Source organism: Suncus etruscus, chromosome 13 (genome assembly GCF_024139225.1).
Source record: "Suncus etruscus isolate mSunEtr1 chromosome 13, mSunEtr1.pri.cur, whole genome shotgun sequence".
NCBI classification, from domain to species: domain Eukaryota; kingdom Metazoa; phylum Chordata; class Mammalia; order Eulipotyphla; family Soricidae; genus Suncus; species Suncus etruscus.
In genome coordinates this window covers 51,649,435-51,669,579 of record NC_064860.1, presented here as the reverse complement: position 1 = coordinate 51,669,579, position 20,145 = coordinate 51,649,435, and the positions used below count along the sequence as shown (strand labels likewise).

At 37.8% G+C, this 20,145-nt stretch overlaps 1 protein-coding gene across 4 annotated transcripts in view; it reads right to left on the bottom strand.

Moving 5' to 3' along the window:
* APP (amyloid beta precursor protein) overlaps positions 1-20,145 on the bottom strand; it is a 310,266-nt gene that overhangs the window by 111,040 nt on the left and 179,081 nt on the right. For 2 of the 4 annotated variants that reach the window (XM_049785762.1, XM_049785763.1), the window contains exon 7: positions 12,893-13,060. The exons of the other annotated variants lie outside the window; for them this stretch is intronic. In XM_049785762.1, the coding sequence (XP_049641719.1) occupies positions 12,893-13,060 (168 nt within the window). The remainder of the gene's footprint in view (positions 1-12,892; positions 13,061-20,145) is intronic. 4 annotated transcript variants of the gene reach the window in all.

Sequence of the window (20,145 nt, the reverse complement as noted above, 5' to 3'; positions counted from 1 at the left end):
AGCTGGGCTGCTGTTATTTATCTATCTAGTGACCAGAGGCTAGGAATGCTGTCTCTACCATTCACAGTACATGACACATGACAATGAATGATCAGGCCCAGAACAAGAGTGTAAAGGATGGATGGGAGGCCTTTGTTCAGATATTGTTTAAACCATAACCCAGGCATTGAAAAGAAGTGATAGACTGGTTACAAGTAAGTCATTCTCTTTGATCAGACACCCTGTTGTAGTCAGTTGACTAAATGATCTAATGCTCTTAGAGAGATTAAATGCCATTATAGAGACATCATATAGTATAATGGATAATGTGAATGACTCAAATACACCATCAGTTCCTGGTTCTATTACCCACTGCTATAGGGACACCAAGTCTAATTACCAAAGAATCACTGGACAGGGTACCTAGGATAGCTGAGGAGCCTTCCCTTAAAATGTCATTAAGGACGTAGTATCTGAGGAGACCAACTGCAAAATGCTAATATTATCTTATTTGAAATATAACCCCCATCACTAAATAAACTCACAAACATTGCGCTGGGGAGATTGAATGAGAAAATGTTGCACTGTCATATACACAAGTGGATAGTTCACACAATTGTACCACACAGTTCACACAATTATACCAAATAATTCTTTTTTATAATTATCTTTATTTAAACACCATCATTACAAATATGATTATAGTTGTATGATTACAGTCATGTAAAGAACACCCCCTTCACCAGTGAAACATTCACATCACCAATTACACAGATCTCCCTTCTCTCCACCCCCCCACACCTGTACTCGAGACAGGCTCTCTACTTTCCTCATTCATTCACATTGTTATGATAGTTTGTAGTGTAGTCATCTCTCCAACAGCACTCATCACTGTGATGAGCTTCATGTCATGAACTGCACCTACCAGCCCTCATCTCTCTTGTCTCTGAGATACTGTTAAAAATGTCTTTCATTTTTCTTAAAATTCATAGATGAGTGAAACCATTCCGCTTCTTTCTCTCTCCCCTCTGACTTACTTCACTCAGCATAACAGATTCCATGTACATCCATGTATAGAAAAATTTCATGACTTCATCTCTCCTGATGGCTACATAGTATTCCATTGTGTATATGTACCACAGTTTCTTTAGCCACTCAGCTGTTGAAGGGCATCTTGGTTGTTTCCAGAATCTGGCTATTGTAAATAGCGCTGCAATGAATATAGGTGTAAGGAAGGGATTTTTGTATTGTATTTTTGTGTTCCTCGGGTACATTCCTAGGAGTGGTAAGCTGGATATATGGAAGCTCAATTTCCAGTTTGTGAAAGAATCTCCATATGGCTTTCCATAAAGGTTGCACTAGATAGCATTCCCACAAGCAGAGAAAAAGAGTTCCTTTCTCTCCACATCCCCGCCAGCACTGCTTGTTTTCTTATTTTGTGATGTGTGCCAATCTCAGTGGCGTGAGGTGGTACCTCATAGTAGTTTTGATTTGCATCTCCCTGACGATTAGTGATGTTGAGCATCTTTTCATGTGCCTTTTGGCCATTTGCCTTTCTTCTTTTTCAAAGTGTCTGTTCATTCCTTCACCCCATTTTTTGATGGGGTTAGTTGTTTTTTCTTGTATAGTTCTGTCAGTACCTTAAACATTTTGGATATTAGTCCTTTATCTGATGAGTATTGATTGGGTGAATAATTTCTCCCACTCAGTGGGTGGCCTTTGTATTCTGGGCACTATCTCCTTTGACATGCAAAAGCTTCTTAGCTTAATATAGTCTCATTTGTTTATCTCTGCTACCTCTTGTTTGGAGAGTGTTGTCTCCTCCCTAAAGATGCATTTAGTGTCAATGTCCTGGAGTGTTTCACCTACATGTTGTTCTATATACCTTATAGTTTCAGATCTGATATCAAGGTCTTTAATCCATTTGGATTTTACCTTTGTACATGGTGTTAGCTGGCGGTTTGAGTTCGCTTTTTTGCAAGTGGCTTACCAGTTCTGCCAACACCACTTGTTGAATAGGTTTTCCCTGCTCCATTTAGGATTTCTTGCTCCTTTATCAAAAACTAGGTGGTTATATGTCTGAGGAACATTCTCTGAGTACTCAAGACTATTTCACTAATCTGGGGGTCTGTTTTTATTCCTATACCATGCTGTTTTTATAACAATTGCTTTGTAATACAGCTTAAAATTAGGGAAAGTAATATGCCTCCCATATTCCTTTTCCCAAGGAGTGCTTTAGCTATTCGAGGTTGTTTATTGTTCCAAATGAATTTCAGAAGTGTTTCATCCACTTCTTTGAAGAATGTCATGGGTATCTTTAGAGGAATCGCGTTAAACCTGTACAATGCTTTTGGAAGTATTGCCATTTTAATGATGTTGATCCTGCCAATCCATGAGCAGGGTATGTGTTTCCATTTCCGGGTGCCTCTCTTATTTCTTGGAGCAGTGTTTTATAGTTTTCTCTGTATAGATCCTTCACATCTTTAGTCAGGTTGACTCCAAGATATTTGAGTTTGTGTGGCACTAATGTGAATGGGATTGTTCTCTTAATGTCCATTTCTTCCTTATCATTATTACTGTATAAAAAGGCCACCGATTTTTGTGTGTTAATTTTGTAGCCTGCCACTTTGCTATATGAATCTATTATTTCTAGAAGCTTTCTGGTAGAGTCTTTAGGGTTTTCTAAGTAGAGTATCATATCATCTGCAAACAGTGAGAGCTTGACTTCTTCCTTTCCTATCTGGATTCCCTTGATATCTTTTTCTTGCCTAATCACTATAGCAAGTACTTCCAGTAATATGTTGAATAGGGCCTTTTGCCGTTCCTCTCTTTGCCCGGCTGGACTCCCTGGCTTTTGTCCCTTTGGCTCTTTGGGTCGCATGCAGCCCAAAGGGAAGATGGCTGAAAAGAGGATAAGATGGAGGGCAATCCTAGAATGGCTGAATGCTTGAAAGGTTATGACATAGGCCACACACATGTGGTGGCTAGGGCCTGAATAAAGATGATTCTTCCTGAAAAAAAAAATATGTTGAATAGGAGTGGTGAGAGAGGACAGCCTTGTTTTGTACCAGAATTTAGAGGGAAGGCTTTTAGTTTTTCTCCATTGAGGATAATATTTACAACTGGCTTGTGGTTGATGGCTTTAACTATATTGAGAAAGGTTTCTTTTATTCCTCTCTTACTGAGAGTTTTCATCAAGAATGGATGTTGAACCCTATCAAATGCTTTTTCTGCATCTATTGATATGGCCATGTGATTCTTATTTTTCTTGTTGTTTATGTTGTGTATTATGTTGATAGATTTATGGATGTTAAACCAGCCTTGCATTCCTGGGATGAAACCTACTTGATCAAAGTGAATTATCTTTTTGATGAGGCACTGGATCCTCTTCGCCAGGATTTTGTTGAGGATCTTTGCATCTGTGTTCATCGGGGATATTGGTCTGTAATTTTCTTTTTTGGCAGCATCTCTATCAGGTTTTCCTATTAAGATGATGTTGATGTAAAAGCTAATTGGAGTGTTCCTGTTATTTCGATTTCATAAAAGAGCCTGGCCAAAATTGGTAGTAGTTCCTCTTGAAAGGTTTGAAGGAATTCATTCGTGAATCCATCAGGGTTTGGGCTTTTGATTTTGGGCAAATTTTTGATTACGGTTTTAATTTCCTCAATAGTGATGGGGGTGTTTAGATATGCTACATCTTCTTTATTCAACCGTGGAAGGTTATATGAGTTCAAAAATTTATCCATATTGTCCAGGTTCTCATATTTAGTGGCGTAGAGTTTCTCAAAGTATTCTCTGAATACCCTTTGAATCTCTGCAGCATCTGTAGTAATCTCCCCCTTTTCATTTCTAATAAACGTTATCAAGTTTCTCTCTCTCTCTCTCTTTTGCTTTGTGAGTTTTGCCAATGGTCTATCAATCTTGTTTATTTTTTCAAAGAACCAACTTCTGCTTTTGTTGATCTTTCAGATTATTTTTTGGGTTTCCATTTAATTGATCTGCTCTCAGCTTTGTTATTTCCTTCTGTCTCCCTATTTTTAGTTTCTTTTGTTTATCATTTTCTAATTCTATAAGCTGCGTCATTAAGCTATTCATGTATGCTCCTTCTTCCTTCCTGATGTGTGCTTGCAAAGCTATAAATTTTCCTCTCAGTACCGCTTTTGCTGTGTCCCATAAGTTCTGATAGTTTGTGTTTTCATTGTCGTTTGTTTCCAGGAAATTTTTGATTTCTTCTTTGATTTCATCTCGGACCCACTGGTTGTTCAGTAGTTGACTGTTCAATTTTCAGGTATTAAATTTTTTCTTGTGTCCCTTTGTAGTTCACATCTAACTTCAGAGCCTTGTGGCCAACAAAGGTAGCCTGCAAAAATTTTATCTTCTTAATTTTATGGAGGAATGCTTTATGTGTCAGCATGTGGTCTATCTTGGAGAATGACCAGTGTACGTTGGAAAAGAATGTGTATCCAGGTTTCTGAGGATGGAGTGTCCTATATATATCTACTAGGCCTCTTTCTTCCATTTCTCTTTTCAGGTCTAGTATATTTTTGTTGGGTCCCATTTAGTTGACCTATATCAAGTGTTGACAAGCCTGTGTTGAGGTCTCCCACAATTATTGTGTTATTATTGATATCCTTTTTCAGATTTGTCAACAATTGTATTTAATACTTTGCTGATCACTCATTGGGTGCGTATATGTTTAGGAGAGTGATTTCTTCCTGCTGTACATATCCCTTGATTAGTACATAATATCCATCTTTGTCCCTTACAACTTTTCTGAGTATAAAGTTTGTGTCATCTGATATTAGTATGGCCACCCCACTTTTTTAAGGGTGTTGTTTGCTTGAATGATTTTCCTCCAGCCTTTGATTTTGAGTCTATGTTTATTCTGACTATTCAGGTGTGTTTTTTGTAGGCAGCAGAAGGTTGATCCATTTTTTTGATCCATTTCGCCACTCTGTGCCTCTTAATGGGTGCATTTAGTTCATTGACATTGAGATAAATAATTGTCATGAGATTTATTGCCATCTTTGTGCAGAAGTTTGGTGTGTTTTTTGTTCTGTCTTGTCTTTAAAATAGATCTTTTAGTTTTTCTCTTAAGGCTTGCTTTGAGTCTGTAAAGTTTTTGAGCTGTTGTTTATCTGTGAACCATGTATACTTTCTTCAAACCTGAAAGTGAGTTTTGCTGGGTGCAGTATTCTTGGCGAAGCATTTATTTCATTGAGTTTTGTCACTATGTCCCACCACTGAATTCTGGCCTGGAGTGTTTCTGGTGACAGGTCTGCTGTAAATTTCAAGGATGTTCCCTGGAATGTAATTTCCCTTTTTGATCTTGCTGCTTGCAGTATTCTATCTCTATCTGTGGGATTCCTCATTGTGACTAGGATGTGTCTTGGGGTGTTTCTACTGGGGTCTTTTTTAGCTGGTACTCTTCGTGCATGCAGGATTTGGTCACATGTTTTCTTTAGCTCTGGTAGTTTCTCTGTCATGATGTTCTTGACTGTTGATTCTTCCTGAGATTTTCTTCTTGGGTCTCTGGGACTCCAATGATTCAAAGTTGTTTCTGTTGAGCTTATCAAAGACTTCTATTTTCATCTGCTCATATTCTTTGAGTAATTTTTCCATTGTCTGATCCTTTGATTTAAGGCTTTTTTCCAATCTCTTCTGCTGTGTAAAGTTGTTATGCATCGCATCTACCAGCGCACTAATTCTATCCTCAGCTGCTTTTAATCTGTTGGAAAGCTCATCCATTATGTTCTTCAATTCGTCTACTGAGTTTTTCAGACCTGTTGTTTGACCTGATATTTCAGTTTGAAGTTTCCTGATTTCTATCTTCATATTCTCTTGATTTTTATTAGTGTTCTGATCTATACTTTCTTTGAATTCTGTGATCATCCTCCATATTTCTTCTCTAAACTCCATTTCTGAAAGACTGCTTAGGTGGTTGGCCGTTGTTGGGTCATCAGAGTTTCCATCTTCATTCTCTATGGCTGAAGTTGGTCTGCGTAGTTTCCCCATTGTCACGCTAATGCTGTGGGTTTTTCTACGTGTTGTGGTGGTATTCATTGGCTAGGTGGAGTGCGTGTCTGAGAAGCGAAGCAGACTGTTCACTCTCCTCTGCTTCGACCCCTTATAGGTGGGCTTAAGGGGGCCAGCAGAGTCAGCTTTATCCACAACTCGGCCCAGAAACACTCACCTCAGCCGAGGCAAGCCGACAGGGGATGAATGCCAGAGAAGATCAAAGTTACCAAGTTGAAGCAAGCCAGGGGAAGCCCCAAAATGTCTGCCAAGCTTAAGTGGCCTAACAAAGTCTTTCTTATTCACAACTCTGGCCTGGAAAGACACACCTCAGCAGGGGCATGCCCTCAGGGGATTAATGCCAGAGAAGATCAAAATTCCCAGGTTAAAGCAAGCTGGGGGAGGCCCCAAAATGTCTGCCAACCCAAATAATTCTTTATCACGAACAGAAAAGGATATAAATCCATTAGTTTCTGAGTAAAAAATGAAAGCTTTTGGCTTCTTGTCTCTACTTTTATTGTTTTGATCTTTATCTGTAATAGCTAAATCATAAGAAACATCAAGGGTCCTTAAATTGCTGTGCTAGGAACAGGGATATAGTTAAGCAGAAGAGAACACCTCTTCCATGTGTAAGCCCTGGGTTTGACTCTAGTACTGCAAAAACCTTCCAAACAAATAAGCAAAAGTACCTGCTATGTTCAAAACATTCTTTTTCCTTTTGAGCCATACCTGGTGGTGCTCAGTGATTACTCCTGGCTCTGCACTCATGAATCATTTCTTGGAGTGCTCAGGGAATTGAACTTGGGTCGACTGCATGCAAGGTGCCCTACCTCCTATACTAATGCTCTGGACCCTTGTTTATTTTTTTAAGGTTTTGGAGTCTGTGCTCAAGGTTTACTCTTGGCTCTATGCTCAGGGATCTTGAGGGACCATATAGATTCCAGGAAATGATTTGGATAGGCTGCAAACTTGTGTCTTTCCAACTACACGATTCCTCTAGCTTTCAAAACTGTTCTATGACAAAGATTTAAAATTCAGAAATTCTAGACTATAATGTGAAGTCCTAATATGAAAATTGCTATACTAATAGTACTTGCTAGTGTATATACAACCCACTCCACATGTGCAATCTTATTCCAGTCAAATTAAAATCCTTTTCCTAACTCGCTTCAAATTTATTGCTTGATTAGAAACAACTTAGACTGAGAAAGTAAAAAATGCAACTGTACCACCTTTGAGAAAAGACCTATCATGTTATTAGCCCTTAGCTGGGGAAGAAACCAAGTTCAAATTGAAGTGGCATAAAGTGGGGGTGAAGACAGGGGTGGGGTCTTGCTCACCCTGATGGGCTCATTTGTTTTGCCTGCAGCCTGCCATTTGCATTTGACCTCTAGGTGACCATGACTATTTCAACTGAAATGTTCTGCTTTGCTATAAATAAGATGGCATAGCAGCACAGGCTATAAATAACTAAAAATTATATGCTTTCTCAGTTTTGTTTGTACTAACACGGCAAAACCCTTCACTTGCTGTGACTGAATAGTCTCTGTAGGCAGACAAGAAAATATAGCTGCTCAAATCACTTTACTCTCCTCGAAAGGGAAGGTGTTAGGATACCAGTACTGCAGATAGTTAGAAAAGATGTCTGGAAATGAGAAAATTACATGAGATTTTCTACATCTCTTTGGATGCTTCGAGGAGGCAAATGTTTCATAAGAATAATTTATCAGACAATGTTCATTTGCACTAACTAATAAAAATGAACAAAGGTAGTTGCTAAAATGCAAATAAAGTACCTGTCTAGTAAGACGTTAGGAAATTTTACTTTGTTGATATGTATAATACTCATGGTCTTTGGGGAAAAAAACCAACAGTATTAATTGCCTTCATCTGATTTCTTCTATTTTCTGCATTTTTATAATATGTTTTTGAGCATCACATTTAACTTTTCTGACCTAGAAAATAGTGTAGAAAGAATGTGGCCATCTGGAGTAGGGTACGTAGCTATAATCATGTTGGCTTCAAAGCTGATCCTGTCATCTTGATGGCATTGGCAGGTTAGGTAAGTAAGCTGTTTCAGGCTCATTAAAAAATACTTAGAAAGAAAATGAAGAAAATGCTCACAATGTTCCAGAAGAAAATAACCTCTAAGTGCCTGGTAAGGCTCATTCTCCACCATGGAGATTGGCCCAGACTTCAATCTGAGACATAAACTCTCTGCTTTTTCCTCTCTGGAGAAGCCTATGTTCTCTCTTGAACACAATTTTTTTTTCACATATCCAAAGTAAAGTTCTTTTATTTTTTTTAAAGTTCTTTTAAAGGACACTATTCTATTTCACCAAAAAGTGAAAAGGAGAAAGAAAATATATGCCAAATCCACAAGGCAAGCAGATCAATGTTATGGTTTTCTATAGGTCAGAATCATTTGCTTTTACTTTTTGTATTCTTAGGAAAAAAAAACACTTTAATCACAAGAACAATGCTTATTGTGGTCATAAAAACCACATTATTTAAAAGTTACACATAATTTGAACAAATCTGAGATGTACTGAGACTACTAAAAAAACTGTATCTTTACAAATTACGTGACTTCTCTGAGGATAATTTATTGTTCTAAAAGTTTTTTCAGAGAATTTGTTTCCTCAGTTATGATATTAGGATTTTTTTAGGCTGAACTATTCAACTTCAACATTAGTTTTATTATGTCTAAGCTATAAGTTTAATTGATAACATATATCCTATCTATTCCACATGGGCAAATCTCTGATTTTCATGCAACTAAAATAATCTGTATCTGTTTATTTGAAACCACATTTTAAAATATGATGTCAATTATAATCATTACGAAACACAGACATCTTTGTTGGCTGATACAACATCTAGTCTTAGGAAGCTCTATCTTCCATCTAATAATGTTGTATGGCCCATTAAAAGTAGACAAGAGGTTGGATACCCCGGTCGTCCTAGTGTGAACATTCAAAAAATGAAGAAAGAGGCAATTTTTTTTTTTTTGGTATTTGGGTCACACCCAGTGGCGCTCAGGGCTTTCTCCTGGCTCTGTGCTCAGAAATCACCCCTACCAGGCTCAGGTGGCCACATGGGATGCGAGATTATCTAACCCAGGTCCATCCCAGGTCAGCCACATACATCCAAGCCAAATGCCCTATACCACTGTGCTATTGCTCTGGGCCCCCAAAAGTGGCAATTTTTAAAATTTATTTATTTATTTATTTATTTATTTATTTATTTATTGTTTTGGGGCCACACCCGAGGATGCTCAGCGGTTACTCCTGGCTATACACTCAGAAATCTCTCCTGGGGGTCTGAGAGGCCCGAGAGATAGCATGGAAGGGCGTTTGCCTTACATGCAGAAGGAAAGTGATTCAAATCCCAGCATCCCATGTGGTCCCCCGAGCCTGCCAGGAACGATTTCTAGGCACAGAGCCAGGAGTAACCCCTGAGCACTTTCGGATATGACCCAAAGACCCCCTCCCCAAATCTCTCCTGGCTTAGGGGGCCATATGGGACAGCAGGGATCAAACCCAGGTCCATTCTGGGTCAGCCGCATGCAAGGCCAATGCTATCGCTCCGGGCCCAGAAAGAGGCACTTTTATATCTAAAAGTGAACTTTCAGTTTCCCAAGCTTAACAATCGCCTTACACATAATCTAACCCTGTGTACACAGATTATTGTAAGTAGTGCATATAACATATTGAATATTTTTCTGGGATACAAAAAAACTTGTAGATATGGCTCTAGTTACATGTGTTGCATCCTGTAAAGCAAAATGATGTCAGATGATTAATACTAAGAAAAGTGACATATATCATATCTGATATAGTAATAAAAAAACTAATCAGAAATAGAAGCAGCGGTGTCAATGCTCTCAAACCAACATCTCAAGTTATCTTTGAAAATAAGACACAATTCTAAGCAAGGCAACAGGAGCCAACATTTCATAAAAGAGGTGTTCAACAAACACAATTATGTAAAAAGGCTGTGACACTTGGGGTAGAATCCAGCCTTGCAGCTGCCCCATCCAGCCCCCTTCTTCCATTCAGCTACAACATATGTTGAATGGGATCTTGGGGGAGAGGTTTTCAGGTAGAGGTTTTGGGTAGTAAAATTTTGGCTACTATGGAGAAAATAAATGAACATGAATACAAACAAAAATGGAAACAGAGACTGGAATGTGCTCTTACACAATACTACTGATCAAGGGGAAAATAAAGCATAAATTAAAAACAAAATTACATGTCTCAAAAATTATACATTTTTGTTGTGAAATTTTCATGTATTAATATGCATATTTATACATTATTATAGGAAGCTTTGTGTCTAAATATAAATTTATATCTAAGTATATATTTCTCATATCTGTTGTTGGACTGATTTATTTATTCTTATAAGAGATATGTTACAATCTTTAAAAAATTTAAAAACAAAAACCTAAGTAAATATCATGAGGTTTGGCCCCAGTTATAGAACCAAAGTACACATATAAAATACACAAGACATGCACATAGCAACTCCTTAAATTGCTCAATATTGGCTCACAGTGCATTCAAGAATCCTGTCTTGCATCTATGAGGTCTTTGTTAGTTCCAAGCAATTCCAGTACACATCAATCCTTTCATCTAGCATCTCCTTTCATTTCATCCAATTGCAGGGCTGCCTCTGACTCTTGGCTCCATCTACTACTCAGTCTGATCTTAACCTAAATCTATCTACCCTCTAACTTACCTTTCAAATTGCTCTTGTTCTCTGGCTAAGTTATTCTAAACTTTATCTCCTCTGAAACACATCCTGGACTATCTATTACTCCTTTATTGGGGCATCTGCCTTTTGCAAATCACTTGGTAAAATAAGCACCACCCAGGGTACTTTCAGAGGCTCAGTCTGATGTATAGTGGCTATGTTAACTCTTGCCTTGATAAGTGATACCCAGCTATTAACCCAAAATAAAGCCTTTTCCCCAACTTCCGCCTTCCTTTAAACCTATCTCTTTGATATGTAAAAGCCCACCTGGATCTTGCTCTACCCTCCCCTGCCTGGGTAAATTGGTACTGGTTTAATAAAGAAAGGTCAATCTGGCTTAGAGGGCCAAGAGACCATGAGGTGAAAAGCCTCTGATTCCATGGCTCTCTCCTGACTGGCTTAGTATATTAATTCTTCTTGACTACCTGCATCAGATTATCAAATTATCACATTATCAAACTTGAGATGATGTGGGTGGAGGTAAGGCAAATTCATCTATAATAATTTTGAAAGTTCCTCTTCATAATTTATGTCTGTGTCTGTCTATCTCTCTCTCATACACACATACACTAGACTCTCTGCTAATAAACTCAACTAAGAGAATTGAAAATAAAATTGAAAATCTGCCAGGTAATTTCCCCCAGTGGCTAAACAACTTTGAATCCCTACAACAAAAGCCCTTTGTTCAGGGCCTCCATTGTGCTCCTAGTTACCTGACCTAATTAATTTATTTGTTTGAAACTGCCGAATGGAGTGGCTGCAGTTAGAAAGGGAATCATTGAATGAAGCCAGACTGGAAGGCCTGAGGGCTACCAGTTCCATCACCTGTTCTCACAGGATAGAAGAGTAGTCATCTCTCTTTTCCTCCCCTTAGGCCACATGATTAAATTCAGAGCCTACTATGGTTCCTGAGTCATCTCATAAAAAGAGATTATGAGATGGAAATTTCCCATCTCGCTTTGGGGCTTCTCAACAGGTCTTTGGTAGAGAAGCTTTGACATCTACGATTTCACCATAAAACAACTAATCGAATCCTCAGTGATCCCAAACTGGAAATGGTGGCTGTTTCTTTCCAAAGAAAACAGGCAGGAGACTTCAAACAAAACAAAACAAAACAAAAACAAAGAAAAAAGAAATAATAAAAACATGGCTATTGAATCCAGTCTTCCAGCTATCAAGTTGAGTAATGATTTCTTCAGTAGTTCACATGCCCTACTCACAAATAAAAGAAAAAGTAAATTGGTAATTCCATTTAGAAAGGTGTATCAAGAGTAGAATACATTTTGTTCTTATATACACATTTTGCCTAGCTCCTGGCGACCATTGCCCATGGAAAAAGCTTTTATCTGTACTGAAATCATGATGATGGCATGTATTTATTTAATTTAGAAGAGCTATGGAAAGCTCCATGTTCAAGAAAAAAGGCTTTGCACATTCGATTCTCTGAAGTCTCCTGTCATTGAAGACTTTGATATTTAAGCCAATAGTTTTCTTCTGTTTCCAAGAGAAGTGAAAACTTGACAATGCAAAGCTTTGAGTGTAAGCTCAAGGTTTTGGGGCATATCTCCTCTCTGGCTTTGGAAAAGCATCAGCTTCATTGAACCACATGCCTTCACCATCATGATAAAAGATTGACTGGGAAATAACTTAAGACACTATTCATCCCAGCAATATGCCTTGTGCAGGCCACCAGAGCTTCATGAGCTAGGTTCCCAGTTATAGAACCTATCTGCACACGAAGTGCACTGCACAGATCCAAACACATAGGTACATGGACACACACAGAAGAAGACGACGTTTTGCAGAAACAGCTGGAAAGAGACAAACATCAGACCCCAGCTTGGCTTAGAGAGAAGCATTTATAAGGCCCCTGCAGACTGCAAGACATGTATACGCCAGAGCTTAGAGACGGACAGATCTGGGACACCATGCTTTATTTGTGAACGATGAACATGGGGTTCACGACTAAACAGACTGAAGGGGACGAGGGGGCGATCAGAGGGGTTGACAGGGATGGAGGGTGTTAGTGGCAGCAACAGGTCCCATTCCCCAGAACCAGGAAAACCCAGCAGTTAACAAAGAGCAAAGTCAGTGGCGAGAAAGACGAAAGGTGGCCGGGCTGGAGGGAAGGTCCACTTACTGACGCTGCCACACACGGCCAGGCAGTACTCCTCCGTGTCAAAGTTGTTTCGGTTGCCTCCACATCCGCCGTAAAAGAAGGGTGCGCACTTCCCTTCACTCACATCATAGTACCAGCGGGAGATCATTGCTCGGCATGGCCCCGTCTCGGCTTGTTCGGAGCACACCTCTAATCAGAGGACATGTGGGGGAACCACATTGAACATGAAAAGGTACTAGCTCACTCTATGCACACATGTCTTAACTTTTCTTATTATGCATTAATCCTCCTCCTGGCAACTGGGTTTATTGGAAAGCAGGGGCCAAACGCTGCCCTAGGTGTGCAATTCAGTTTCCACCTAGGACTTGGTGGGAGTTGTTAGCTCCTAAACCAAACAGGGCATTCTCATCTGTGCTAGTGAGAAGTATGTTTTTCAGGACGCTAGTCATAAAAAATCCTGCTAGTGACCAACAGATTCTGGAGCTTATGTGAGATGCATATACAGTGGCTGAAGGTTTGTGGATATGAAGATATTTCTTCACTCTAAATATATATATACATATTTATAAGATTATAAGATGTATTATACATACTTATATATAAAACTTTTAAAATAAAAAATTCTGAAGACAGGAGGAATATTGGGGATACTGGTGGTGGTAAATGTGCACTGATGAAGTGATGGGTGTTGGGACATTGTATGACTGAAACTCAATCATCAACAACTTTGTAACTTATTTCTCCATTAAAAAATAAATAAATAGCTCCAAATTTACTTTAGGGTCAGCAAGATAGTTTCGGTTAGGATGCAAGAAAATTTAACTTTTCACAAATATCTGATTAGGTTTCTGTAACAAATAACTGTCTTGATCAAAGAATAAAATCAATATCTATGGGTTGAATGGGACCCCATTTTCAGACAGAACCAGTCTGTCCACTGACTATATTTGAGAACATGTCAACTATGTAAATGTGATTTAATAATATTAACACAAAATAAAGACTTTTTCTTAAATATTTTATCTGTCCCATGAACAGTAAGTAATGTTCCAAAAATATATATTCAAGCAGCTTTAGCTAATATATACCGTTTACATTGCTGAACAATAAAACACGTCTTACCTGTCAAGATACCTTACTTAAAAATCATTGCATAATCCCTGTCTGTAAAAGCTTCCACTGGTCTAAAGTTATTATACTTACAATTCTACTTTCCAAGTAAACTCCATTCTTATTAGGAAAGAGAATTCTCCCTCTAGGTTTGTACCCTGCTCTTACTTATTATAGCAAAAGGGAGAAGTCATCATAATTCTGATTCAGAAGACTGATAAACCAACTGATTAACCAACTCACTGATTAAACCAACACATGGTGCTTTCCTTCTGGCTATGTCTAAGAACACACCAGCTTTCTAAAAGCAGTAAAGCTGAATCATTTCAGAGGGGATCTTGAGGGGAACAGATTCATTATTATGCCTTATTTTGAAACTAGATTCCAACTTTATTGGAAGAAACCCAGGTGCTTGATATCTCAATTCTTTATTTAACCCTTTATCATTCTAGAAAAAAATATTCATATAATTGATAAAGGCCCTTGCTTAGACTGAAAAAGATTGAGGGATAACATGGGGTCAGAACTGAGCAAATTTTATTTTACTGGATTGCGTAGGTATTAATACCTGCATAAAAGACAGAAATACTTAAGACTGGAAGAACAGAATAGTAGGTAGAGTGCTTGACTTGCATGTGGTCAACCCAGGTTGGAACTTCAGCATCTCATATGTTACCCCAGGTGTTGCTAGAAGAAATTCCTGAGTGCAGAGCCAGGAATAACCTCTGAGCACTGCTGGATGTGAGCCCAAAACAAAAACAAAGAAAAGACAGTGCCTCAGAAGAGAACGAAAAGCACTAAAGATAAAGAAGTGTCGTGGACCAATGCCAAGTCATAGTTGAGATACGTAATAGAAAGAGAAAACTATGTGGAGTATTTTTGTTTTGGGGGGAGAGACATACTTATGCTCAGGGGACCCCAGTGATGCTGCTAAGTGTGTGTTCAGTCTGTTGAACTCTCACTCCACCCCTATCTAGGATAGCTCTGTACAACTTCACTGCATATGAGTCTGTAATTCCAAATCTGTTCTAAAAATTCCCACATTAAAAAACAACCTGTGGGAAAAAATCAGGTTAGTTCAATTTGCCTTTGTATAATAATTTGGTCTCTTTTTAATCTGGGGATCACACTTGTAAATGCTCAAGGAAGAATTCCAGTTCAATGTTTGGAGTCACTCATGATGGTGCTCATGGAACCATATGGTGCTGGTAATTGAACCCAGTCCTCCTGCATGCACAGCTTGTACTACAATCAATTTAGCTTTCTCTCCAGCCTAAGATTTTAAATATTTATGCCTAGTATTATTATTTTTCTGAACAGAAAAAAATTTCTTCCTTCCTAATCTATAGAAATTATTTAAAAAGTCAGTGAAAAAGTTTCACGGTACTGACTATAATCATTTAGTGGAAAATGATGCCATTCACTCTATACAAAGCATGTAATATTAGGCCATTTAACTGTAACCCCCAAAATAATTCATCCAAGAATTAAAATTGTTTTTCCTTATCTCATCTTTATTCTCTCCTCAAAAATCTAAAATTATAAGCGAAGACATTCATTTTATAAACCATTTGCTAAGTTTATTTTTTGAATTCCTATTCTCCTCCATTTCTATTCCAAGTAACTGTTACATATACTGATGAGGGAGAAAATATACCGAGTAAAAGAAACAAAGATATTTTTGAATTTGTTAAAGTTAGACAGATTACAAAGCACAGACTTGGGACACCTAAAAAAAAGACTGTCCTTGTGTGTTCATATTTAAATCTGAACTTGTAAATCAGAAGTTGACCACCTAATATTCATCTAGCTCAATGCTGCTCTGGAGAACTTTATCTCTTCTTTTTATAATGGCACTTTTCATCCTTCTAGACAAAAGACCATTTCATATGTTGAAATGCTAATGTACATAAACATGTACAGAAGTGTTTCTGTGCTTACAAACTGGGGCTATATATATTTTGTATCTTTCCAAGGTGGGTCCTTGCTGAAATCTGTGATTTTTAACTCCAAATTTCACTTTCTAAAAACAAACAAACAACAGTGGTAACAAAAATAACTCAGGAGCAAAGCTAGAACTCCCCACATGATATAAAATGAGGATGCAGTCAACTGCTCAGTAAATAATGCTTAACCACAAAAAAAAACTCTGAATTCATTTCAAATTGAAGTTATTTTTTCATTGGAACACCCAGATATCAGAAAACTAATCTTATTTTTTAGAAAAAATTCAGAAGGCTTGAAAATAGTTGTGAAAGAATTAATGAGGATGAGGAGAAACCCTTTAAATGCTTGTTGATTTAATGCATAGTTGTTTTGTGGCTACATCAAGGGCTGCTAATCCTGACTATGTTTAGGCATTTCTTCCTGGGTGCTAGGTACCATGTAGTGCAAAAGATTGAACATGGGTCTTAGAGCTATCCATCAAGGTATTTCTTCACTTTATAAAACGTTAAGTGGTTGGAGGAATAGTACAGGGGTGAAGGCACATGCCTTACATGTAGCTGACTCTGGTTCAATTCCTGGCAACACATGATATCTAAGTGTTACTTTATATACAGGTTAGAGGCCTCTGCACACTAGTAGACAAACCTCCCTCAAGAACAAGTTAACAGATTAGCAAATTATCAATATATAAAAATAAAGTTTATTTGAACTCATTTTTATAATGAAAGCTTGATTTAAATTTAAAACATTGAGGGGCATATGCTGTGGTGCTGAGGGGTTACTTCTGGCTTTGAACTCAAGAATTACTCCTAGCTGACTTGGAAGACCACTTGGAAATCTGGGGATTGAACCTGGGTTGCCTGTATGCAAAAGAAAGACCCTACACACTGCTATATCTTCTGGTCCCAAAAAGTTTGATTCTTTCCACTCTATCATGAACTGAAAAAAAAAAAAGCACCTTGTAATTTGAAAGAAGAATAAACAAGGCAAATGTAAGAAGGGGCAAATATAGTCTGAATTTGCAATAAATAGACAAGTGCAATAAAGTGAAAACAAGGGAAGAAATACTGAAGCTACCAAATACGCTATTGTTAGTATTTCAAGTAAGTTGAGTTCTATGCCACAGCACTCAGTCCATTAAGGTGACAGTGACTGGCCCCAATACTGCTAGGTTCAGTTTGGTTACATAATTTCTACCACTCTAGATATTAATGTAGGGTGAAATATTATAAGTGTATGGTATTGATATAATAAGTAAACCAATCCATGTTTGATACTTTAGTTTTTTTGGGGGGAGGGTTATGAAGAGAGGGACAATAGAGCTACAGGGGTGATTTACTCCTTGCTCTGAGCTCAGTGTACTTGAGTGAACATACAGTGCTAGGAATCAAGCACCTAGTCGGCTACTGTCTGTAAATGTCTTAAGAAAGACCTATACTATAAATCTATCTATCTGTATCTATCTCTGGCCCACACATGACTCATCTTCTAAAATGAAGTTTCAAATAGTTAACTCACTAGAAGACAGATTATTTTTTAGGTGCATTTATTATAAAAATGCAAGTACTTTTAATAGAAAAAAGAATTTATAATAGTCAGATACATATTGCCTACTGATCCTATTTTTATTTAATAGAGGCATATATAATTAGACAAGCAAGCTTGTACTAAAGTCTTGTAATAAATCTCACTTAGGCCTCGAATAAAGTTTGAAATATATAAACAAATGATGGGAACAGCTGTGCACTGTGATGAAATCACTCAGTACAAGATGATGGGAGCTAATTTGACTCAGAAGTCTGTAGAAGATGTCTGTAGTTTACTGGACTGAATTGTGTTGATTCTCTGAGGCTATTTGGTACATCTGCCATTCCAATTATACCTGACCTGATTTTTCTCTCTCTCCATGATGGCAAAATTGTAGAATGCCACCTCAGGAGACGTACTTGTCAAGTACTTAGTCTAATCTGCACTCTCATTCTGCTGGCAAGAATTCACAAAAGAGTACCATGATAACTACATCCTCCCTATAATATGTGTTTCTTGTTTATTAAAGAAATCAACTGTTGCTCCCACTATGCAGTGTAATATATCTGAAGGAGAGAACATGTTATGCCCCTTATTAGAAAGAAAAGAGTGCATTTCCTTATAGACAGAAAGACCAGGGTTCAAGGGCCTCTGAGTTATCGAGTGTGCCAATTTCCATGTTGTAAATACTCTCTAACCATATTGTTGTAACGAGCTATCAAAGCTTACAGCTCACAAAATCCCAATCCTTAAAAATTGAGTTCAGGGGCTGGAGAGATAGCATGGAGGTAAGGTGTTTGCCTTTCATGCAGGAGGTCATCGGTTCGAATCCCAGCGTCCCATATGGTCCCCCGTGCCTGCCAGGAGCAATTTCTGAGCATGGAGCCAGGAGTAACCCCTGAGCACTGCCGGGTGTGACCCAAAAACCACACACAAAAAAAACTGAGTTCATACAAATGAGTGGTTGAAACTCAACAAAACAACCCCTCTGAGATTTAGAGATGGGTGTAGGGACCACTATGATGGCTGCTGGGAGAAAGGGAAGCTGGGAGCTATGGGGGCTTTTTGTAGGTAGGACAGACCTGGGACTTTGGTCATAGGAATAATAATAAACATAGAAGATATGCGAAGCTAACCATACTCTAGTATTATAAAATATTGATAAGTCAATGATCAATCAATAAGACATTATGAAAAAAATTAAAATTGAGGGTAAAACTTTCAGCTTCTACTGGACAGCCAGGGGTTTTAATAAACTACACTGTGAGGACAATGGGGCCCAATGACATTGCTAACAATGATGTAGGTAGGAAGATAGGGCCAGTTTTCTAATTTGATGATGGCCCTGAGATGAGTGAGCATTCTTTCAAAATTGCACGGTGGATGGATATATCATAATTCTCTCTCAAATAGTGACATTAGCTAATATGTTAGGAACAGTAAGTGATAAAGATGCTTTTGCCTTTCCGTTTTTTAGTCCCTATTTCATTCCCCTAAATCAGAGTGGGAAGCATAAAACATTTCCTGACTTGACAGCTCTAAATGCACTTCACAGATCTATATGTCATGGAACTCAGGTGTCACTGCAGACCCTATGCATTAGGATCTGTGTTTTTTAGCAAGCCCCAGAGTTGACTGGAATGAACTTTGATATTTGTGAAACACTGTCATCAACTGTATCTTTAAAGTGCAGTTGAAATGCCAAAAACAAAGCAACAATAAAAAAAAAAAAACTAGTTACTTTCAAAATGAACCTAGCGAAATAATCAGCAAAAATTCCAAAATTTTTAACTTACTAATAGAAGTTTACATGTTTAATTGGGACAAGAGTTATATTACACATTTTAGAAGCATTTAAAATTCAAATCTATTTCTCAAAAGCATAATTTTCAGGCTATTCAAATGTGTTTTTTATTCTGAAGTTCTGTCTTAAGTAGTAGTATACCGGTACCAAGGCCTGTGCCTTAAAACCAAGATATTCTTTTTTGTGGGGGAGGAGGTTGGGGTGCAATAGGCAGCCCTCAGGGATCACTCGTGGTTCTATGCTCAGAAATTGCTCCTGATAGGTACGGGGACCATATGGGGTTCCTGGGTTCAGTCCTGGTCTGCTACATGCAAGGCATGTTTTACCACTGTGCTATCACCCTGGCCTCTAAAACCAATATATTCCTAGGCATATTTAAATCTCTGAAATTCAGAATTCTCAGAAATATTAACCCAAGTGATACCTTTTTTAAATAGGTAGAATTTAAATTTATTTAAATGTAAATCTAATTTTAAATTACCTATTTAAATTAAAATACCTATATTATGCCAGAACATTAGATATAGTAGGTTTTTATTATTATTGGAAAAAGTCATGAAAAAAGCTGAGATAAATTCAAAGTAAGACCCCTAGGCTTGAAATTAACTTCCTTAATACTACTTCTTTGTTATTGTTTTAAAAAAGAATTTCATAACATGTCTGTTTTTGCTACAAAGGCTTTTTCTAAGAATGAATGTTGGGTTTGGGAATGTGGCCCTGTTGTTAAATAATATTATATACGGGGGCTGCATGTTCACCTTTCCATGTAAGCTAACTCTTTGTCAAAGTACACAGTTTCCTACTGGGAACTTTAAGGTACCCTTTACTATCCAATGGCACAAAATTTGCCTTTGGGTAACAAGGTCCTGAAGGAATATGCATTTCT